A 22,686-nucleotide genomic window follows, 5' to 3' on the forward strand; every position below is an offset into this window, starting at 1 on the left:
GTACTTCAAATTTAATAGCTGAACTTTTTTCGTCTGAGATGAAACATTTTAAGCCATGTAAATACAGGCATTTTTTATCTCGACTTGAGCAAGATTCTCTCTCGTTTCTCTTCACTGATTATATTTCATACGTTATATGAATAATTCTCACTCAAATAGGAAGGGTTTTGAAGTTTGACTCTCAGAGTTGAGTAAGAAAAAAAATTTCGATTTACTTTTTAAACTGTAAATCTGTATTGCAAAGTGTTTTTATCGTTTAATTATTGATTTTCTACTACCTCCAAGGGAAAAATTATCAAAACACAAAATGTTCGTCTCGTCTGAAACTTGTCGAAATAAAAACAATTCGAATTCCTATCGCAAACGATGACGTGGGATTTCCGAATATAAGCACAAATTGAAGATCAAATTCTAAAGTAAAAATCTTATGTCATGGTTTACGTTGGAGATTCGAATTGTTTTTTTTTTTTTTCCGAAAAGTTCGAATGAAAATGAACACGTTTTGTTCCGATAATTTTTATCCCATAGCGAGCTGTCTTAGAGAAAAAAATGTCATAAGTTATCAACTCGTATTTTAGAAACATTTAATGATCGATTAGTCAAAATTCATAAGTGCAAATCAAAAACACTTTGGGATATAAAAAATTTTTCAAAAAAGTAAGCAAAAAATTGTAAAAAAAAAAGAAAAATCTGAAAGTCAAAATTTGAATCCCTGTGACTTAAGGGAGAATTACTCATGCATACAAACTTTTATACCAATACCAATGTTCAATACTTACATGTTGGTTTAATTGAGAGATATGAGATCTACGGTCTTTTTGTTCCTTATTTTGGTGCAAAACTGCAGTTAGGGCACAAATAGGTCATTTCGAGTATGTGTACTCAACTATTTCAAGTTTTTCCCTTATCACAGTCTTATCACAGGTGAAACGGGGCTTATCTTATTAAATCGTTTCGCTTCTGACTCACTGTGGATAGTGTACTATTAAACGTGATATTCTACGGTATTTCCTGTTATGTCTTTAATCTGTCACAATGAAAAGTGATGTCTTTTTAGTGTTCATATATTACGGTACGTAGGTTGAATTGTTCTCATGAATATACATGCGTGCAAAATTGATATAGACAATGCACATTGTTGTATTATCAAATAATTCAGCGACCTCTCAGTTACACCATTCAACAATAACATAATTCAGTTTAATTAATCAGTTTTTTAATTATTCAACGCATCTTGGTTGGTTCATGAATTCGATATAACAATAGGGCGAATGATTTGATGAAAAAAAAAAAATTAAATCTGTCTTGCGTCATAATAATTTTGGAATTATCTTTCAGGACTTGTGCTAGTGAACTGTCAAACGAGTATTCCAGAAAGATTGGAGGAATGTTATCGAAATGGCAGTGTCGCAGGTACTGAGATACCGACAAATCTTCGCGTTCTTATAGATCTCATACAAAAGGCAGAGCATTTTGCGTACACGAGATTGGACATGAGAGCGATGACGTCCTCATTGCTTCACAGGTATGTGCAAATACAGTAAAGTCTCATCTACACGCTTTCCAAGGGGTATAGAAATCATGACGGACAAGCAAGTTTAGTGTCGAAGTGAAATTTTTTCCTAAGTCATCATTCGTCCGCATTTATTTATGCTTTTACTGTAATCGATATGTTCAATTTAATTTAAGGTTCAGATTCGACGGTATCGAGCATCAAGAAGACGTTGCTGTTACCAGTGGAATATCACCTTTCAGCGGCACAGGATTTCAACGAGAGAAGCACAAAATCATCGAGGAACTGGTGCCTGGTGATTACCAAGTTTTTCCTTCCGAGGCTCTGACCTTGGTAGAACGCTGCACTTTACATCGTATGATATCGTCAACCATTTGGGAGCATCCTTCGGCTAGCGTCGAGAAATTGTGTAGCACACCGAGTGAGAAAGTTTCCGGTGAAGACACTATAAGACGAAAGAGTCGAGTACGAAATGGAGAATAATCGGATATTAACGTGCATCTTTTCAGGCAGATCGAAGTCTGGCGTCGCTTCAATATGCCCCGTTGAGAGCGGTGTCATTATCACTCCGTACGGAACAATTTCTCCTGGCGCAGTCATCGCCTCGATTGCTGCGTCCCTTCAGCCCCAGAATGTAGCTGTGAAGTTGTTAATTGCTGAACCACCGATGTATCGCCAAGGTATGATTCGTTGTTGAATGACACAACATTAATTTTTTCGTTTTCGTCGAGTTCGAATTTCCGAAAAAAATTTACAAAAAATGTCCAGCAGTTTTGTTGTTTTCGCCTATGATATAACAGGAATGATTCTGAGCATATTCAAATAACACAATTTGAAATATCAGCAATTAAAGAAAAAGTTTTATAACTATAAGAACGTTCTAATGCTTGTAAGGTAATTTCTTTTTCAATTGAAATCTCCAGAGGTCACTTCAACAACATTTTTATATGCTGTTATTTCCAGAGTATCTAAAGATTCGAATATAATCTACAATGATTCTGAACATTTTGAATAATAATTTGTTTTTCGAATTGACATGAAATTTTAAATAATTCAATCTAGAATGTCGTTTCTTTTACTCAATACGAGGATATGATCGTCTATTCAAGCCTCACAGAAGTAAAATCATTCACAGAACGCATTATAATTGCCAAGATATTTTCATTTATTGAAGGCTGATACAAAATTTATTACAATTTTGCGTGACAACAAACGCGTCACTTACTTTTTTACGGCGAGGATACAAAAAAAAAGTAACGAAAAATAAATTTGCAACAGTCTGTTACTTGTGCTCGACTTTTGCAGAATCAATTACAACAGAGTTTACATCGTTGAACTATAACGAGAAAGAAGTTGATCTCATTGTTCCGAAAGGCAAAATTGCACTTGGAAGATCCATGTGGTTTCAGTCTCTCATGGAATCTACCTCCAAATTAGATAACGTTTGGGTGTCGACGCTTGCAGGTGACTTTTCTTCTCCTAATCAAGAATTCCCTTGCCAAGACAAAACTGCACAATTATAAATTGAAAAATTAATAAATTTGTCTTTACGATAACACTTTCATTTGCATTCAAGGAGACATTGGGGAAATGGCAGTTTATCAAGGGCCTGTTGTATCGTCTGATATGACAATGGGGGCGACAGGCTTTTGGAACAGTACGATGCAACCGAGACTCTTTTACCTGACAGATCATAATGGACATTTAGACGCGACTCGGGCTGAGATTGTCGGCGGAATCGATGGTAAGACGGTAACCGCAGGCCTGGGTAAAATGTTTTCATGGATACGATTGAAACAGATAATTGCAAATGCTTGTAACGATGTCATTTGTAAGTGCATGGATAGAAATTCTTTGTTTGGTTCTATTTAAAATGAAAATAGTAAAACAGGTATTCGAAATGAGTCATAAAACGTAAAATATTTCAAAACATTTAAAATAGAAAATGGAAAATGCTTACAAAAATATCATTTATAAATAAATGGATAGAAATTATTTCCTCAATTCTGTTTTAAATGGAAACAGTGAAATAGATATTTGAAAAAAAAAAATAAAAATAGTGAATGTATGTTCAAATTTTTAACCCTATGGATGAAATACAGGATAAGAAAGAATAAAGACTATAATTCAACGAAAACATTATTCTCATTGGTTTTCATTAGTCTACAACAGGCGCCAATCAGCGATGAATTATAAATCTTGTATGGAGCATATTTAATTTCAGGCTTGGTGATAGGGAAAAATTTACAAACTTGGATCGACAGCTTCCACAGTCTTCGCCTAAGCCAAGTTCTGGATATGTATTACAGCTACGAAGGGATAGCTTTCGACAAAAACGCGAAGGCCTGTCAGCGATTGTTAAATTTCCAGCTAGTCGCACCGACGACAATAATAACTGAACAGGTTTGGAGCTTTTAACAGATTTTCGGAGTATTAATTTTGCTCAAAACGTGGTTAAATCAATCTCTCTTTCAAATCAGACCCATGCTCTAGCTCAGATATTGGCCTATCGCAACAGTATCGCTTATATGACACCGGAGGCTTTACTGAGGATGGTAAATTTTGCTGTCAACACATTTTCAACCTATGCCGACAACTATCTATTCGCTGAATCGGAATGCCATAATCCAGGATCAAAGCCTCAACTAGAGATTCTTGTTGCATTTGATGGTGCCTGGTCCCGAGATTATACAGCAGACTTTATATCGTACGTATTTCAAGTACGAACGTTTGAACGTTTAGAAAATTCTTAATTATCGTGACCGCAAGTTTTATATTCAGTTTTATCGTTCGGAACTAACGCTGTACTTTGCCCAGATAATTTTATCCAGAATAAGAATCTTATATAAATTCATCTCAATTTCTATTTCATACAAATAACGTGAGTCAAGTTCATCTTTCATCTCATCTACTCGAATTTTCATACGAATAATTTTATATTTTCATCTAGATAATAATACTAATTATCTTGTCCTGTGTCAGGAATCAACACTTCTCATAATAACGTTGTCAAATTGATTTTGGTACCGCAGAGTAATGCTTGAAGACTTGGATGTTTCGATGTACGGGTCGAGGATGGGATTACTTCATGGAAAGACAGGAGAATGGCTAGTCAATGTAACGCATAGTCCATCCACGATATATTATGCATTGAAGAACTTTACTCAAATAACATGTATGTCAAATTGCTTGGTGACAAATTTTGCATGTATTTAAATTTCCAAACATTGACTCTGTCATACCGGCATAAATTTAAGGGCCTTCTACGCTGAACCTCACCAGAGTATTCGAGGAAGTTGGTGCCTATCAGAATGAAACTTGGAGTAATAATAGCAAAAAGTATGTTATTGGTAATCTCGGTCAAGTGGTCGTTCTCCTTGCGCCACGAACTGTGCCGAGTGAAGAAGAGCTCCAATCCAGTATACAAGCGCTGCGTCAGATAAAGACCCAGCATCCAGGTAACAAAATTCTCAACGTTCACTGATAAGGAGATTATATATTATCTTTACAAAACCAAAGATAAGGTGAATTTATCTGAAATAATTATCCTGGATAAAATTATCTAGATAATGTATAACACTGGTCACTTCTTCAAGTTTGAGAACATTCTTTGATATTGCTCGATATTCCTTGGAATGTTTATGTTCACCTTGATCAACGTCACGTTAATATTTCAGATGTAAGATTTGTTTACTACGGTTCAGAATTTTACTCCGATCCATTGAAAAACCTTATTTTGACCAGCGAGGATTATTTAATTAAAAGTTTAAAAATAGACGACTTGAGCATGCATCTCCGGAATGGTGAGTCAAAAAAATGTAACAACTATAAGTATTTAAGATGAGCCAAAACTGTATAAGAGTTAATATTGCAATTTTCAGTTCCAAGAGTGTTGAGACCCCCTTCAAATTTCAATCTGACGTATGGATCAAAGAATCAATTTGAAGATTATACAGGGCTTCAAGAGACTGTAACATATCAGCTACATCCGCAATGGAGAGGAAATACTAAGAAAGTTGAAGTGACAGTGAGTATAATGTATGAAGTCATTTCCTTACAACTATTTGCAACGCACAAATGAGCACGAATCATGTTTCTATTAAAGTTTCACTCTGTCGGCTATGGCGCCATGAGAGTTTGTTCATGGAACGAGTGGCCCACAGTCGGTACTCGCGATGGATTTTACTGCCAGGACTTGCGAGGTCACAACGAGATCAGTATGACCGATTACTCTGATTGTAGGACTGGAAAAGCATGCCCCAAAACTTATTATCGAGTACAGAATGTGACAACCATGCAACAATGTAGCGGTAAGTGTGTCAATACACCGTTTTATAGACACAGAAAACAAAACTTGCGTGATTTGTTGTAATTGAGCCAAAATCAGTTATAAAATACAATTATATTTTGAGATTCTGTATTTAATTTCAAAACGCATGGTTCATCAATAAATTAGTCGAAATCAATTACAAACACTAGTTATTTTACGTTTCAATTACAATGTATAAAAGTAATTACCACCTTCGTTTACAATGCTAAAATAACTTTATTAAAAAATTGACAAAAGGTATGTATACTTGTATACTTTCCAAACATGAGTCAGTGGAATTGTATTGATATCTATGGTATACTCATAACTGAAAATAAGTGGCTACACAGTGATATCAGTACATAATTTTTATCAGTTCATGTTCCAAGATTACTCAAATCTTTCAACTATGTTTGGAAATTAATTAGATTTCCTTGAAAGTATTTATTTTTATTTTCATTTCAGAGATGGACTGCAAAACGCCAAATCACGTCAGATATATTGTACGCATTGAAGACTTTAGATACGTCAGTTGTGCACCTTCTATTTTTTCAGGGTTTCAATTTCTAGTTTTATATGTTACATTTATCGTTTTTTCCAAAATTTTTATTTAAATGTAAACTTTAGTTAAGTTTGTCACGATAGCATGTTATACCGTAAGGAGCAATAATAATAATAATAATAGAAGAAAAAAAATTCAGATCTGATAAATTACACTCACCGTGTAATTTAATTCTTTATTTTATATAGGGAAATTCAACGTGCACGAAACTCAAATAATTATTATTTCTCATCCACTGGTTGCCCAGTATATATATATAGCGTTCCGTGCAACATGAATCATTGTGTACCCTCACTGTTTACAGTTACATTGATATTTTTTTAGGTAATAGTAATACAGCTAAAACCCCAGTTATATTTTTTTAAATCTTTTTATGAAATCACTTTCAACTTGAAAATCTTTTAACCCTTTTCAAATTTTCGAATAATTCTCCAATGTTTCATTTTGTTTTCCAATTGTTTTAACAGTGTTCTCATGATAGAGATTTTTTCCTACCTGCTTGAGCACTTTGAACAATTTTGTATGGACAAAAATCAGTATTTAATGCTTTTAAAATATAAAGAAAATTCTAAATCATTCTCCACTCTATAAGAAGCATGTTAACATTACGTAGCAGTTGTTATACATTTTTTTTAAATATTTCCAAAATTTGAAAGAGACATATGCTAAACTAGATTCTAATCGAGTTGAACACATATTGCCAAGTGTTTGGAAATAACAATTAAATTGGTGGCAAGATTCGATGCGATTTAACTGAAGTAAAAAAGACGATTATACTGAATTTATTTGAAATCTTTGTAAGGTGTTAACGTCGTTGCTGAATAACATTTTTTTCAAAAATTTGATGAAAAGTAGCAAGAAAAATTAATTTCATCTTCTATGTAACTAACGTCTTTTTCATGAATAGAGAAGGTAACAAATTTTTTTTTTGAAACTGCCAACACGTAAAACATGAACTTTGTCATTCTAAAAATTTTTGCTATACAACGACAAACTACCCAAACTTTTCAAGATATTAACAAGGTCAATCATCGATTTCTATTACATCGATTATCGAACGTTGGTTCTATGAAGATTAATTCGTGTGAGTCACTTTATAATTTCCTCGGATAAAAAACACCTCGTTTGAGTTTAAAAAATTTTTTTTATTTTTTTCATTTCAAATTAGTTATTCATTCTTTACGAAAAGAAAAAAAAATACTGTACTAGGATAGTAATGATTCATTGGTTACATGATAGTTACGGTAAACATATTCATATCCAATTTTGATTAGAAATTGAAAACTACTCGAACCAGCAAGACTGCCAAGTTCTGGCTCTGTTAACAACGCATCCAGCGGTGGAAGGAAGTCCTGAATTCTAGCACCTGTAAAAATAATACCAAGTATTACTTATTACGTTCTAATCCTTTATTACTATAAAATTGATTTTGAGCAATTTTTTTTCAATTTTAGCCAATAGATCGAAACTGAAGCGAAAATATTGGTGCTTTGAAATGTTTTATTTTCAAAACATCAATTGTTGAAGGGACAGACTATTGACATGTCTACACCATAAAATACGGATTTCTTGCTTGCTAATTGTATTGCTGCTGATTGTAGATAATTAAGGAGATCTTAAACCGATGTGAAAAATTTGTGGAAATTTCGAGAGATGTGTAAAAAAAAATTGACGCCAAGCAGCTGAGAATTTTGAGGATCTGTGAAATAACAGGAGATAAACAGAAATATCGAAATTCAGCAATACTGCCAAGTAAACTGCATCAAATCTACTCACCCATGAAATGCGCCAAATCTACCAGCTTGAAGAAAACTGTATTTTGCGCTTGTTGTTCAGGATTGTTGCCTACACTGTCCCAACGATCTCTTCTCGCTGCTCGGGCCCAAATCCTTAATCTCAAGGAAGATTTATCTTCTTGTTCATGAACAAAGTCGAGCAAATCCAGGGCTTTCTTGAAGTCGTATTCACTCGCCAACAAATTTTCGTCACATGTATATAACTGGACGACGATGTTTCATTTCAAATCGCGTTAAAGTGGTTGAAAATACAATAATTCGGTGGGATTGTAGAAATAATGTTTTGAGTAAAGTGAGATGTTGTGGAATATAATAGAACGTATCTAGTGGAATTTTCATCATTCGGGCTACTAAGAAATGGAAATCTGCGCGAAAAAAACTCTATACATGGAACGCAGTTTATATGAAAATTTCAAAATTAAGAAATTAAGAAATTAGATAAATGGTCAAAGGTCTACGTACCGTGATAAGTTCGGTAGGTGTGAGAACTCGTAATTTTTCTATATCGTATCCGTAACTTGCAAGTACAGATGCTGGCACCTCTTCTTGGTGAGCAATTAATTCGAGATCTCTATTTATCTTCTCAGCACATTCGATTACCTCATCCTCCGGCTCGTCAGATGCAAATAGCGCCAATTTCGATAGAGAAAGCATTGACTGTAACCGACAAAATGATTGTTAACGATTTTTGTACATCTACAGAGAGAAATAGGCAAAAAACAAATACGAAAAATAAGAAACTGTTTTCGCTTAGTTCTAATACACCGGAATTCTACAATGAATAGGCATGCGTATAACGTACATGGCAACTGTTGTCAAGATTCCTTCTTCATTTGTATACTCAACTTGTTTTCAACTGTAATAGTTTCAATTTGAATCAGTGATAAATAAAAATGCATGCAACTGAAAGGCAACTGATGTTTAAATAATTTGCTAGTTATTTATTGTTGTAAGATTGCACATGATTACTAAATTCATTAAGATTTTTCATTTGGAAGGAACGGTTTTGTCAATTTTTCTCTACCATTGTCAAAATTTGTTGCGAATAGCAATGAAGGAATCCTTTTGACACGATATCCCTTAAAATCCAATTTCAAAAGATTGCTTTTGGAACTAGAAGTTTTCCCATTTAAATAACACAGCTGCATTTAATGATGAGGACTTGATCCTGTAAAACTTCGAGTTATGGAAGCGACTTTTTGAAGTTGGATTTAAGAAATAACCTTTCGCAAGAATTATTTTCTTGGTATTTATAACAAGTTTTATTGGTAGATGCGAGAAAATATGAACGTCGCTCCCAAACTAATCACTTTGTTACTTGTATAGCATTTTCCGTACCTAGGCTGTAAAGTAGGTCTTTACGAACCAAATGAGGATTGTGTGCCGCATGGTAAAATCAGTCCAAGGAACACACAATCCTAACAAAGCCGAGTTACGAACTAAATTTTTTTAATCGAGTATATGCAAAGTATATTCTTCGATCGTGTTTTTTGGCCGTGAAGTTGAACTTCAGGCTTACAAACACTCGATCAAAAAATACTTTACCTTCTTACGCATGACAAGGTCAATTTCTTCCATAGCTAGTGTGTGAAGAGTGTTTGAAGCAAGACGCAATTCATCGCATAAAGCAGCCTGCACCCAAGACAAAGAAGGATGCTCGGACAGCTTTTCAGCTAATTCAGCTGCACCGCCTCGCCTGCATCTCTCAACTAATTTGCCTTGTTTACCATCTTTGACGTACCTGCAGAAGCGATGCATAAAGAGTTACAAAGTGAGTATGGAATTTGTACACAAGATCACACTAGATATTCATCATTCTTGTAATCTTCTGAGAATCTCTGCAATCTCGTGAAATACAAGGAAGATTATCCAGATCTATAAAATCCTAGCAAAGTAATTATAATCAATTGGAATATCCATAAATTTAATATGAACTGATTCAAATTCAAAATCTTGTCTGATAAAAATTTGACCAAGTGTATTTATTTTGTTAAAAACCAAATTGACAATTACCATGAAAACAGAAATCCAACAAAATCTTGTGCTGCAAACTTTTCAATGTAAGAATCGAGACGATTCTGATTGTTCGTTAGTTCACATATTTGTACCAGGGAAGCAAAGTCGCAATACTTTTCGGCTAATATAGCTGCCTGTTCGTATTGTTCTTCTTTCACTGAAAGCAAAACAAAACAAATGCCTCGTATTATGTACGATATAGTCAGATTTGTCGACACACTTAGCGGCAGACAAAATTTGTTTACTTACCAAGTGGTTGTATCAAGTTTGCTCGCTCATTTTCGTACTGCTTCAATAACACTTCGAATTTTTCTGTTCCACGTATACTTTCCAAATGACATTTTTTACCATCTAAAATCAGGTCAACCAGACTAACCAGCTGCTCGTACAGTTCGTTCCGAACAGAATGATCGCTTGTTCCATTCACTCCGTACTTCAAAGTTATACTTTGCTGTAAGACAAGTTGACGATTTATAAATGAACTGCGATTTATTCTTGTGTAGAAAAAACAGTAGGATTACGGCTACAGTCGTCAGTGATCAACGTTATTTAGTTTATTTTATGCAGACAATCTGAATTGAGTTCATCTTTCATTATTATTTAAATAGATCTGTTGTTATTCTGAATTGTTTTTCAAGATACAAAGATAAGGTTAACTACTTTCTGAAATTCAGGGAAACGCTATTTCGAGTCAAAACTCTAGTGTAATTTTGCGAGAACAATAAAATCGATAAAAACGTATTTCTCAAAGAAGCTCTTCGCAATTTATCACACAAAAAAACAAGATTGGTTGAGCTACTTGAAAAAAAATGTTTCCTTGCTCGCAAGTAATTTCACTTAATCTCACCAACTTTTTACCTGTCCCAAAAAATTATTTGCAGCGGCAACAAATTTTTTTCACCGCTCATAGAGAAATATTGTTTGAATCAATTGATGTGCCTCTAATTAAACATTAATAAAATCACCTTAAAAATTTTCGTGTATTCACTCAAATTCTCTGCGTATAGTACAGCTGGCACTTAAGTTTGACTTGTCATAATTTTGCTAACTTTAGATTCAGTATAACTTTGACTTCAATTCTTTATTATCTTATTTAGGTATGAGAATGCCACTGAATTTCTCTTTGGGTCAGATGGCTATTTTGTTTCAGTCGAGAAACATAAAAGCAGAAAATATCTTTTTTACCCTACGCAAAAGGGTATATTCATTCCAAATCATCAAGCATTTTTAATTCGGCTAATTTTTATTCATTATAGCAGATTCATTTCAAGAAAGATTTCTGACTTTTTTCAAAATTTCATATCAATATTCGAAAGTTACAAATTTTGAAAAAATTTGTTCGAATTAAACTGGTTGGGTCAAAGCTCAGTGATTCGACATGAAACGAATCATACGAAAGTCATATTTGTCAAAAGAAGCTAGTCAAATAGTCAAGGCGACTTTGTATTTTGCATAAATCCAAGTATCCAAAATGCTTCCTAAGTATGAATTGCCCATTTCGGAACATATGCCCAAAAGAAGAAAATTTTTATTGGTTGTAGAAAAAACTTGACGCACCATAGTTTGGAGACAATTACGTAATCCATGTTTACCCATTGCTGCCGTCCATGGGAGATATTCTGTTATTCCGCTAGAACATCTGGCTGGCACGAATCTTACTGCATTTTGCTGCCTATACTTCACTACCTCGTGTAAAACGCTCTGTAGTATGCACGAAAAAATAGAATGCAATAATCATGGCTCAAACACTGGCATACAACATTTTTCATAAATAGATAGATGTGTGTCTTACCAGTAAGAGTGCATTTACTTGAAGAATGTACTGAGCTACTTGATTTGTGACTCTCTCAGATTGGGTGATTTTGCAAGCACTGTTCACAAGTAACGGTAAGTAAACGTGAACGTTACTCACTTCCCGGTAAAATATGTCTCGAGTGGTCAACTCGTCTGAAACGCGTGCTTCTGGACTCACGGTTTGGTCCATGATTGGATCCATGATGTCACTGTGTCTGTAGGCAAGAATACAATATTCACGAGTTGAGTGTAAAATTGTGAAATGTGCATATTTGATGAACTCCGGGTGTTTAGTATGAAAGCATATTTTTATTAATTTTATTCTACAAAACGTATAAAAATCAACTCTAATCAATTCCCTACAAAATACTTCCAGAATCAAATTCATATCATTAAATGCGGCTGAGTGAGAACAATTTGAAGAAACAAAGGAAAACACGATAACTGCCCCGTTGTTTCGATGAAAAAACTTCAGGATCTGGGAGCAACCGTTTAGTATTGGATTTAAGACATATTTTTCTACAGGAAAAATCTTTTGCTATTCATGACATTTTCGACTGGGAGTGAAAACAAACGGCTTTCAAACGGAACGTTAGCTCACCTTGAACTAAGTCATCGGTATCAATAATTTGGTGGAAAATTGTTTACACTTTTTCTCGTACTCGACAAACTTTACAAAATTATTCAAAATATTTAAATATCTCATTTAAGAAATTGAAAAAAGATTGAAATATCCAGCTGTCAAAATCTTTGAATGATTATGTCTCAAAATCCTGGCGTAGCAGTAAAAAGACATTTCACAAGAAATTTTGCTGTGTCATTGTACCTCGAAACCAAATTTTTCTAAAGATTTTGTGGCTGAAGGAAAGCAATCATTTAATTTAAGGCACGGGAATTAATATTACGTGGAAAAATTGACACAAAAAGTTTGTGGGATAGGCAAATTGAAGTAAAAAACCTTGCATCAAATCGGAGGTAATAACAGGGAGAATCGGTTTGAGTATAGAGCATAATTTCTTGTTTTCTAATTTCTCACATTGGTGATGCAAGCTAAGGTATTAAGTATGAATGATCTAAGAATGAGATTGAAGTTTGTAACGCTGATATAATAATGCAAAGCAAGTAGACCATGCAAAAACAAACTATTTGACAAACTCAACTTCTTCAGTTACGGTTTAGTAGCAAAATAATGATTGTTTTGTAATTTTTCGCTATGTCAACGTTATCAACTTTGATCTCCTCTATTAGAGCAGAAAATTACAAACGGTCTATCCCATCTACGAATTTATGTTACATTCAAATGTTTTCAATGAAAAAACAACAAGTAACGTAACGTAAATTTCAAACCTATCACCTCATTTGCAAGTTGTAAATCGCTGTGGCAGCGACTATTTTCTCAGCATATTCCCCCAAAACATGTGTTGCGGCCATGATTATTCCTCTATATGAAACTGCGCAGAACTAGAAAAAAATTAAAATTTATAAATAAAATAGCTATTTAATTTTTGAAGGAATGACTGTAAAGAGATAAACAAACAAACTTACCCTGTCCCATAAATTGAATTCTTTCAAAAACTCTATGAAGAGATCCAAGGCCTTCTGTTTTCCTTCCAGTTGATGGGGAATTTGCATAGCGGTAACAGCATTTATTGTCATAGCTATAAGTAGCAAAAATATAAATGTTAGAGATGAGTATTGCAATCTATAATGACCAGAAGAGTGTGGCTGAGTTGCTGTAAAGTTCTGTCTTGTACCGGACATTTCCTGAATCATCCAAACTGATCAATACACTCGGTTTTTGTGACATTTAGTAGTAATGAAGGAAAGAAATGTCATAACTCCCCTGAACATCGGAACATTGACTTGAATCTTAATATGTAAATACAAATATCAGAACTTATTCTGCCATAATAAATGTCAACATTTGGATATGAAAATATAAATTTGTGAAATGATAACATTTCCGTGTGAATAATTTGATAACTTGAGAATATAAAAGTACGAATGATTTCAAGTTTAACCCCAATTGGTTAAACCTCAGTAGAATCGCATAACGGTCACAGATAATGAAATTCACCCCAGTTCCAAAAAAATTATATCCTGCTTCAATGAAGATTTCTAAAAATCTAAAAAAAAAAACGTATATATCTTGGTATTGTTTACAGATCACAGAAAAAGCTCTACCAGTTTTCCTCACCAAAATTACTACGACTAGGGGGCTCTACGAAGAGTTTGAAAAATGTTTGGGATGAAATTCACCCAGCGTGACAGCGTTCACTTCTACCAAAGTTTAAAAAAAAAACAACAAAACCCATTTCCACGAGAAAGTGACTCTACAGAGTTTGAAAGATGTTTGAGGTGAAATTCACCCAGAGTGAGCAATTAGGGTTAATAGCTTCAAACACGTGAGATTCACATTTTGCAACATTAAACACCACGAGTATATAATTGTTCAAATACTGACACAAGTCCCTATGATCCGTCCATCGAGGATCGTTGGCTGGGTAATCATCAATCAGATTTTTAGCAACTTTTAAGACTGTTGTGTCCAAAATTGCGTCAATATCCATTACAGGTTCCTCTTGAAGGGGAAAAAGTCCCGACAATATTTCTTGACATTGAGCCTGTAAAAAATATAAGCTCGTGCAGTGATTGACAACGTTAAATTTCGGTTGCTCTGAATATCCTGCACTTCGTGATTCGTCCGACCGCAATGCAATGAAGATGAAGTGACTAATTATAAAAAATTGCAATTTCTTGCGCGACTCTCGCAACTTTTCTGGATCTGGTAATCTTACATATTTACTTTCTTAATAGAGGTGTGTTTATAGTGATCGAATTAAATCGAAAGAAATAGTGAAATGCGTTTAAAAAATCGAATCGAATATTGGAGCATGCAAATAGTTTGTATTGTTTGAATAGCTAAAATTATTTCTGTAATTCGAACTGTTAGAATTATTTCATGAATTTGAATGGCCACAAGTATTCCACTAGTTTTAATAGTTCAAATCGTTCACATTATTCCAATCCTGATTTCTCCAGTTTTTTCATGTTTTGAGAATATTTATAAAATTCTTGTGAATAGAAAATTGAATGTGATTTAATAATAAATAAAATATGTGAATAAAAAGAATCAGCGAATTTCAGCTAGTTAAATCATAAATTCGAACAGTTATCAAATCTCAAAATTAAATTATCGTGATTGCAAATGATTGGCACACCTCTAATCTTAATAGTTACAATACAACAAATTCATATCACAAATAAATTAAATAATTGAAATTTTTGAAACAGACGTTCTCCTCCTTTTTCTATGTATTTTACCTTATTTTGTCTGAGACTAAGAAGGAACGCTGCACTCAATTGCGTTGCACCATCTGAGGTAAAGGTCATTTCCTGCAAATCATTGTTACTCAATTGAGCAGCAAAATTCTCTGCGCCGAATGTCGAATTGTTGCCGCCATAATCGAGGCTGAAATTAGCGTCAGAATAACTCCTGAAACAGAAAATACGATGTCTTGCTAATATCTTCATTCTAAATTATGCAAGTATTCAAACGGAGCTTAAATAACAAAAGTGATAGAATCGAATACTCAAATGATTCAAACTATTCATAATTTAAAACTATTTGCACGCTCCCACCAAACAGGTTAGACCAATTTCATCAACATACATGTTGAAATCTTGAGCATTGAAATCCATGGGTATGATCGTAACCAGCCCCAGATTTTTGGTGAAAAGTACCGGAGTTCCCGAACAGAGTGCGCCGCCAAGTATGTTATCTTCACCGCCTTTGACGAGATCTATTTTTTCTTGATCATGTTCTGACATACCTATAAAAATATGGTCAGAAAAATTAACATGACGTACAAATTTTAATAACTCTCCGGCTTTTCTGAACAGAAAAGTTGGAAATTAACTCATTTGCTTTTTTGTACACTGTAGCGTATAATCTTCATTTTATTTTTTTAAGATTCTCTTGAGATATACTGCATAATAAATAACAGTCAAGTATATGAAATAGGCATAAAATTTTCTAATAATTCGATTGCCACTATTTTGTAGAATTATACTCACATCGCAAGAAAAACGCTAATTTTGAAAAAGACGCAATTTCTGAAACATGTTCAAAACATTTCAAAACTGGCCAAAAAGTATTTCATTACTCAAATGAAGGAATTTTCAGTCAATATTTTAATTTTAAAGTGAACAAGGTTAAAAGAGGGGGTGCAAGATAAGAGTGGAAAATAAATGTCTAAGGTACATAAAAAGTAGATGTGTAATTCTACATGTCTCCTTGAGGAAAAACAGTAAAGTCTCTCTCATCGGCCTCTTTTAACAAGTAGCTTTGGAATCAAATCCAAACCATTTTAAAAGTGGTTTTTTGCAATTATCAAAATATTTATAAGGGTGTCTAGAACTTTTAATCATTCTATATAGAATTTTCAGAGCATCCTGAAAAATCTAGAGTAATAGATTGAGCGGTAAATCTGAACAGTAGTAAATAATTCATAACTTCCACATAAATGAAAATATTACTTTCAGCAAGATCTTAGGGTTTTTACAATTTTGGTGATAATTTGACGCAATTGTTTTAGCTGTTCAAAAACGCCGAAAAAATTAGATGTCAAGAAACAGAAAAATACAGGCGCATTACCGTGTACTGAAGTTACAATAAATTTGGGAATTATGACCGTCCGACGCTAGATAAAAACGGATGGAAATTCCCTGTATAAGGTTTACACATCAGCAGAATAAACTTATCAAATTGAATGAGAATACTTAAGAACTGGAACTGTTACCTAGCCGTCCGCTTTTTAGATGTTCAGCTTTCATCAAAGAAGTAAATAGTACTGTTTTAAACTAAGAAATGTTACTCACGGTTTGCAATGAGTACCGTCTGTTGGTTGTATATAATGGCCTCCCATCCAGACAGGATGAATCGATACGAAAGTATTGTAGATTCGATGTCATCTCGGTATCGTAAAGGACCAATTTTCAAAGGTATAAACCACTTTAGTGTATTTGTTAACTTCGTATCAACAAGTGGAATTAAACCTACGAATGTACACGTATGCATTGTAGACATATAAAGGTAAGAAGTCTGTATTTTTTACATTAAAAATATGTCTAAAATTGAATTTATACATCTTACACTTCATACGATTAAATAACCAGGCTTGTGAAGATATTATCAGTTTTAAGTGTAATTAATGACATTGATTAAATAACTCATACTTTCTGTATCTTTTTTTAAATGTCTGAGAACAACCTTGCCATAACACAGAACGGGGTTTCAGCAAATTTAATACGGGAGCTTCGCCAGACGGAACGTCAGCTAATATTAGACTACAAGAACATATCATTTTTTTCTGGTTTACGCTCTTTCCGTAGAACGATTTCAAATTTTCGGATCACAGAGCCTACGAATTAAATTTGCTGATACATTCTCATCGCCGTATTCTTATACTTTGATATCCAAGTATTTTGGTCCCTAGACGTCTATATTAAAAAAGAAAAAAAAAAATACAACAAAACATTTGATCACCGAAGTCCGACACCAACTTCAGTTATGGAGAAATTTGGTTTTTCAACAGAAATGATAGCTTTCGAAGATTTGTTTTTTCAATTGTAGCAACTGAATAAATGAACTTTTGAATGGATAATTGGTCGAAAAGCTTGTTAAATTTTTACTGCTATTTTCGCATTAAAATCAATAAAGATGTTTAAAAAAAAATTTGTTTAGTAACAAGTTTTAGAGGATTACCAATCGCAAAGTGAATTTCTGGCGATACTTCTGTGCAACTTGCTGCCATCAGCACTACCACGCCTTCTTCACATGGCTGCATGTCGATTAAACAGGTATCCATACCCTGAGGCACGCAAGCACTGGATTCCTGTGATGAATAATTGAAAGAAAAATTACCAAAAAGAAGAGAAACTCGACTCAGTTTACAGAGGGAGTTGAATTAGCTTCCGATCCAACCAGAAATAAGTTGGTACGTATGACTAGACAGCTGAAAAAGTGAATGAATTTTGCAATTTCAGAACATCATTTACATATCTATTGTATCAGATCTAATCAATAAGGCGCATTACCATTGACAATCATGCCAATCCTTTTGATCAGTGACATAACTGTCCAAAAATGCTATCTCTAAATTTAAAGTAAATTGGTTTGAGCCGTTTATGAGATTGCGCCAAATATCATGGTCACCTCAAAACTTTTGACACAGCAAAATCGTTGACGTTATTGTCAATAGCAGTGATTTTCGGTAATTGATTCTAATGAGAAAAAATTTCTAAATGAAGCTCACTGAAGCCACATGCTTTTGAAAACATCAAATCTAATCGAATTGAACAATTGGTTGTAGAAATATAAATTTCTAAGAATAACCCATCCTTTCAGCTATATACTCGTATATAGTCCCTAAAACAGTGCAGAAATCTGGAATTGGGGGTATTCTTTGAAATTGCATACCCAAAATCTTCGTTGAAAACCTTGTGAAACTGTGTGACCAATGTCTTCGTCAAATTCCATCTTCTCCGTCTCACCGTGTGGAAATGACCAGTATTGCAGAGAGGTGCCTGCTAATATCAAGACTCTGGATGCTTTTTCACCAAGCGATGTACAAGTAACCTTGACAAGTTTCTGAAAAACTAAATACATCAGGCAAACTCTTACTGTTCAACACAAGAAAGTGAGAAATCTCATGAAATTCCATGCATTCTAGTGAAATTCAGTGAAATGTCAAAATAGAAATCGGTAAAGTTTCTGGAGATATCTCGCGAGAGTGGAAAAAATTCTGCCATATCTATGTTGTCCAAAACTTTATACATTCCATAAAAACTGATTTTTTTTCTTTCTTTTTTAACTGATGCAGTCTTGGAAAGAATTTTATCAAGTCCTCTGGTCTGGAAAAGACTTCACTTTTAAGCAACCACTGGATACGCAATGCTGAATTCTCCATCAACATTCTGTGAATAAGCAACATATACTTCCAAATAGACTGTTTGCTAAAGCACTGATTTATTAAGAAAAATAGACTTTGCAGCCGTCTAGAAAAATAAATAAAAAGTACCGTCACTAGACAATTGAATCAGAAAGAAAATCGTAGACTGTGACTTTTTACTCAGACGACCGTGCGAAAGCTGCGGCCTGCTAACGTACATGATTGCAGATGCAGAAATATTGAAGGTTGTACGGATATTTCACAAATTCTATCGACATGTGAAAAATGATTATTTGCTACGAGCTACATGGAATATTTCGCATGAACTTCAATCAACTTAACGAAAATGTGCAACTAGGATTGAAATATCTCTTGCTCCACAAAACCCGAGCACTAATTATTTGAAAATAAATTCATCAATTTGTGTGTATAGCAGATTTAAGGATTAAGGTTTCATAGATATTACAAGATTTCCCAGAATGTTACAGAATTTCATAAGATTTCAAAGGATTCTAGTGATTTCTGGTGGTTTCAAATGATTTCACAAGATTCCACAGAATTTTTCCGGATTTCAAACAATTTGAAAACAGTTCATGAAGTCTCAGGGGATTCTTGTATTTACAAAAATATCAAATATTTTGAATGATTTCAGGAGATTTCACAGGATTTTACAGGATTTCAGAATATTTCATAAAATGTTAGGAATTTCAAAAAATTTCACTCGATTTCAACAGGTTTCATGGGATTTCAGTAGATTTCCTGAGATTTCACCGTATAAATTCAAAGGATTTCATATGATTTGACAAGATTTCATAGGATTTCGTGAGTGGTGGTTATACTAGACTTTGAGCCTAGTTAATCCCTCTAAAAATGCTAAATAAATTTAAATTCAGTACTGTTTCAGTGACTGGAGATTGAGGCATGGCTCCAAAGATCAAGGAAGACATCCTACGACTTATGCCTCCTAGCCAGCCTTGGCTGGTGCGAAGAACTCGGCAAGAAATGCTGTTTCGTCCACTGGTAAATTGCGGCTGCAAAAGCGCCACTGTGCAAGTCGTCGTTGCTAAAATGCAACCGTGCCCTGGTACGTAAGTTAGACAGTCAACCTCCTGTCCAGCTAATTCTGCGCTTGTTTCCACCGACGACCCCTCATGAGCGACGCTTGACCAGTAGCGAACTACGCCTTCCGGAGATACAGCCATGCAGCTAGGAACCTTGGTATTAAAAAAATGAGAAATATGAGAAATATGATTAATAAAATGCGATATAATAACAACATCCCTACAGAAAGACTAAAATTTTCCAGGTTAAAGTCGAAAGCCTCCAGTAAAAATGAATCGGAGCCTGGTTTCTAAATTTGTCAAATTTTTTTCTCATCTAAATTAATTAAATTAGTTGATTTTCTGTTCACCAAATTCTTTATTCTTTATGACCTATATGCTTGAAGTTTCGATGAACCAAGTCTGATCGAAAACCAAACTTTTCTACCAATACTGTGATTAGATGACGAATTTCTGAAAAGTGAATAAAACCTGAGAGGCTTTTAAAAAGTAGAGAATTATTAAAACTGTGGCCGAGTCTTACAGTGATCTACTCGGTATTATTGGAATCCTTTCCGACCAATCTTGAAGCTTGATCAATCGAAACTTCAGGTATGCTATTCCTTGTTACACCTAGATTTACACCTAACCTGATGACCCGGAGTCAGCCAGACAGCAATGCAGTCAGCTTTGTGAGCAAGGTCGCTTTGAGGAAGTAGCAACTCTCGACATTGACTGTTAAAGGTCCGCCTGAGCTTGGGATCATGAATGGTTGTTTTGCATTGCCACACAAGGAGCCTGCGCCCGCAAACCAGCCAAGCCCATCCATCTAAAGACACACTGACGCTGACTGCGGTGTTTCGATCAACAAACGTCAATGCCTCGGTCACAAGAACCGGCAAAGAAGGTCCGAAACTTTCCACGACATGGCCAGCCGTCTTGCATATTACTTGGACAGACTGATTCGATCGCCCCGAAATGCTTATTACTCTGGAATTGAACAATTTATATTCAGATGAGAACAAATAAGGGCATTTTAATTGTTAGCCGGATTTGAAATTCGATGAGAGGTGAAATCTTACGATACTTTATAAGTTCCGCAGTATGTTTAGCGGTGGCTACGTATGTATGTGCGTTGTTTGTTCAATATTTGAAAAAAATGAACTTACGTTGTTTCACATTACATAGATATTCTTTTGAGGAGGTTTTTGGGCCAAATATCGATACTGGTTATTAATTTTATTACGAGATTGTCATACACTGAGTATTTAATCAATTACTATATTCTTAAGCTACGAAAATCACGTTAAAAATATCCAAATAAATATTACTGGGATTTCAAACAAGAGCTTACATACCGATACTTGATCTCAAATTGCTGCGAAAAAGTTAAAAATCTAGCAGTATGGATTGATTTCATTAGACCAGAGTTTATTTTATTTAGAAGACTATTTTCTATGTACTCAGACATTTTCTTTTTTCGTTCAGTGTTTGATTTAATATTGTCATTTGTTGACCATAATCGAAATTGGTGCGATGTTATAATATCAAAAAATCAGATATGCAATTATGATGAAAAGACATTGTTCGATTTAATATGTACAATATGGTCTCTTGAATAAAATGAGGAATTGCAGAAACAAATGGCTGGAATCTGATATATTTGCAACCGTCTTTCAGCAATTGGAAACGACGAAACATTGATACTTAAGCTTTCAGTTATAACTTTAGTAATATTTACTTTTGTATTCTCAAACTTGGTGATATCTCCTCAGCTTATGATTATAACAGTTTGGTGAATACTCCAGGAACGACAACCTCATAATAAGACTATTGAAGAATATCAAGTTTCGTCTACCCAGTATCCCTAATTACCCATCTTAGCTATGAACCATGCTGAGAAATTATTGGTTTACACATGGTTTGGTTATGTAGAAAACTATATTTCAGGGCCATGGAAATATAACTGGGGATTTGAACCGACTGCTTGAAATTCTTTCGGAAATATATCGTATTTTTCTTCATCCAACGAATTCAATCCCAAACATTATTTACATTTGGTGAAGAGATTTCGAAAATTTTTAATCATTCATTGAAGTGGAAATTTGCCGAAATATTTCCCGTATTCTGAGATAAGGATTGCGAAATCAATGATACAGTAGGAAGATTTCTTACGAATTACTCTTCTTCAGGGACTGCGTTAATGACATTCTCTTTCGTGGTGAGGTTAGAGTGTTTCCCAAAGATGCACTCATGCTCGGACGATCCATTTCGAGTTGGTACTGGGATGAATAAGTGATGCAAGAAAATTTGATCTTTGAAACTGGCAAATACGCATCAGAAATTGTAATTCAACTGAATTTGATATTGGTCTGACAGCATAATCTTTTCACAATTTGTTTTGGTACGTTCCAGTGCGCATTTTCGAAGCCGGTGTTCGAACTTCGAATTTCGATAATCGATCTGAATCGATCTTCATGACCATGACGTAAGGAGTCAAGTAAGGTGTGCTCGATAGGGGACCAATTTTCGTACTAGGTCGCGCATTCCGCCAGTTGAGGGTGCGGCAAGCGTGTGCATGCGCATGTACACTTGAGAACAATGAATCTGGGACGGCTAATTTTTCACAGTCGACAGTTGAGTTGGCAACATGGAGAAACCTACAGCGCCGTAGTCAGCTAAGCGCGAAACCATGAAGACTAG

At 34.4% G+C, this 22,686-nt stretch overlaps 2 protein-coding genes across 4 annotated transcripts; one reads left to right on the forward strand and one right to left on the reverse strand.

Annotated features, from left to right (window-relative positions):
- Window positions 1–978: 978 nt before the first annotated feature.
- LOC124304551 (uncharacterized) lies at window positions 979–7,573 on the forward strand. 2 transcript variants are annotated; one of them, XM_046762926.1, is made up of 14 exons: window positions 979–1,072; window positions 1,339–1,525; window positions 1,690–1,949; window positions 2,023–2,193; window positions 2,819–2,977; window positions 3,090–3,257; window positions 3,738–3,916; window positions 3,994–4,220; window positions 4,546–4,688; window positions 4,771–4,971; window positions 5,191–5,316; window positions 5,395–5,540; window positions 5,619–5,823; window positions 6,288–7,573. In XM_046762926.1, the coding sequence occupies exons 1-14, from the start codon at window positions 1,036–1,038 to the stop codon at window positions 6,434–6,436; spliced, it is 2,358 nt and encodes a 785-aa protein (XP_046618882.1). In that variant the 5' UTR covers window positions 979–1,035; the 3' UTR covers window positions 6,437–7,573. The 2 variants fall into 2 exon arrangements, with proteins under 2 accessions (XP_046618882.1, XP_046618883.1); XM_046762927.1 differs by having other exon boundaries at window positions 1,690–1,934.
- Window positions 7,509–22,445, reverse strand: LOC124304548 (nuclear pore complex protein Nup133). Of its 2 annotated transcripts, none has more exons than XM_046762924.1 (19): window positions 22,159–22,445; window positions 20,634–20,973; window positions 19,840–20,157; window positions 18,472–18,642; window positions 17,758–17,887; window positions 16,872–17,048; window positions 15,664–15,823; window positions 15,315–15,486; window positions 14,455–14,614; window positions 13,536–13,648; window positions 13,345–13,451; window positions 11,989–12,205; window positions 11,754–11,897; window positions 10,446–10,647; window positions 10,194–10,353; window positions 9,726–9,921; window positions 8,643–8,837; window positions 8,161–8,383; window positions 7,509–7,750 (listed from the first exon to the last, which is right to left on the reverse strand). In XM_046762924.1, exons 1-19 carry the CDS (start codon window positions 22,251–22,253, stop codon window positions 7,590–7,592), a joined length of 3,441 nt encoding a protein of 1,146 aa, XP_046618880.1. In that variant the 5' UTR covers window positions 22,254–22,445; the 3' UTR covers window positions 7,509–7,589. The 2 variants fall into 2 exon arrangements, with proteins under 2 accessions (XP_046618880.1, XP_046618879.1); XM_046762923.1 differs by lacking the exon at window positions 22,159–22,445 and adding an exon at window positions 21,342–21,696.
- Between the last annotated feature and the right edge of the window lie 241 nt (window positions 22,446–22,686).

The sequence above is a fragment of the Neodiprion virginianus genome, chromosome 5 (genome assembly GCF_021901495.1).
Source record: "Neodiprion virginianus isolate iyNeoVirg1 chromosome 5, iyNeoVirg1.1, whole genome shotgun sequence".
Taxonomy (NCBI): domain Eukaryota; kingdom Metazoa; phylum Arthropoda; class Insecta; order Hymenoptera; family Diprionidae; genus Neodiprion; species Neodiprion virginianus.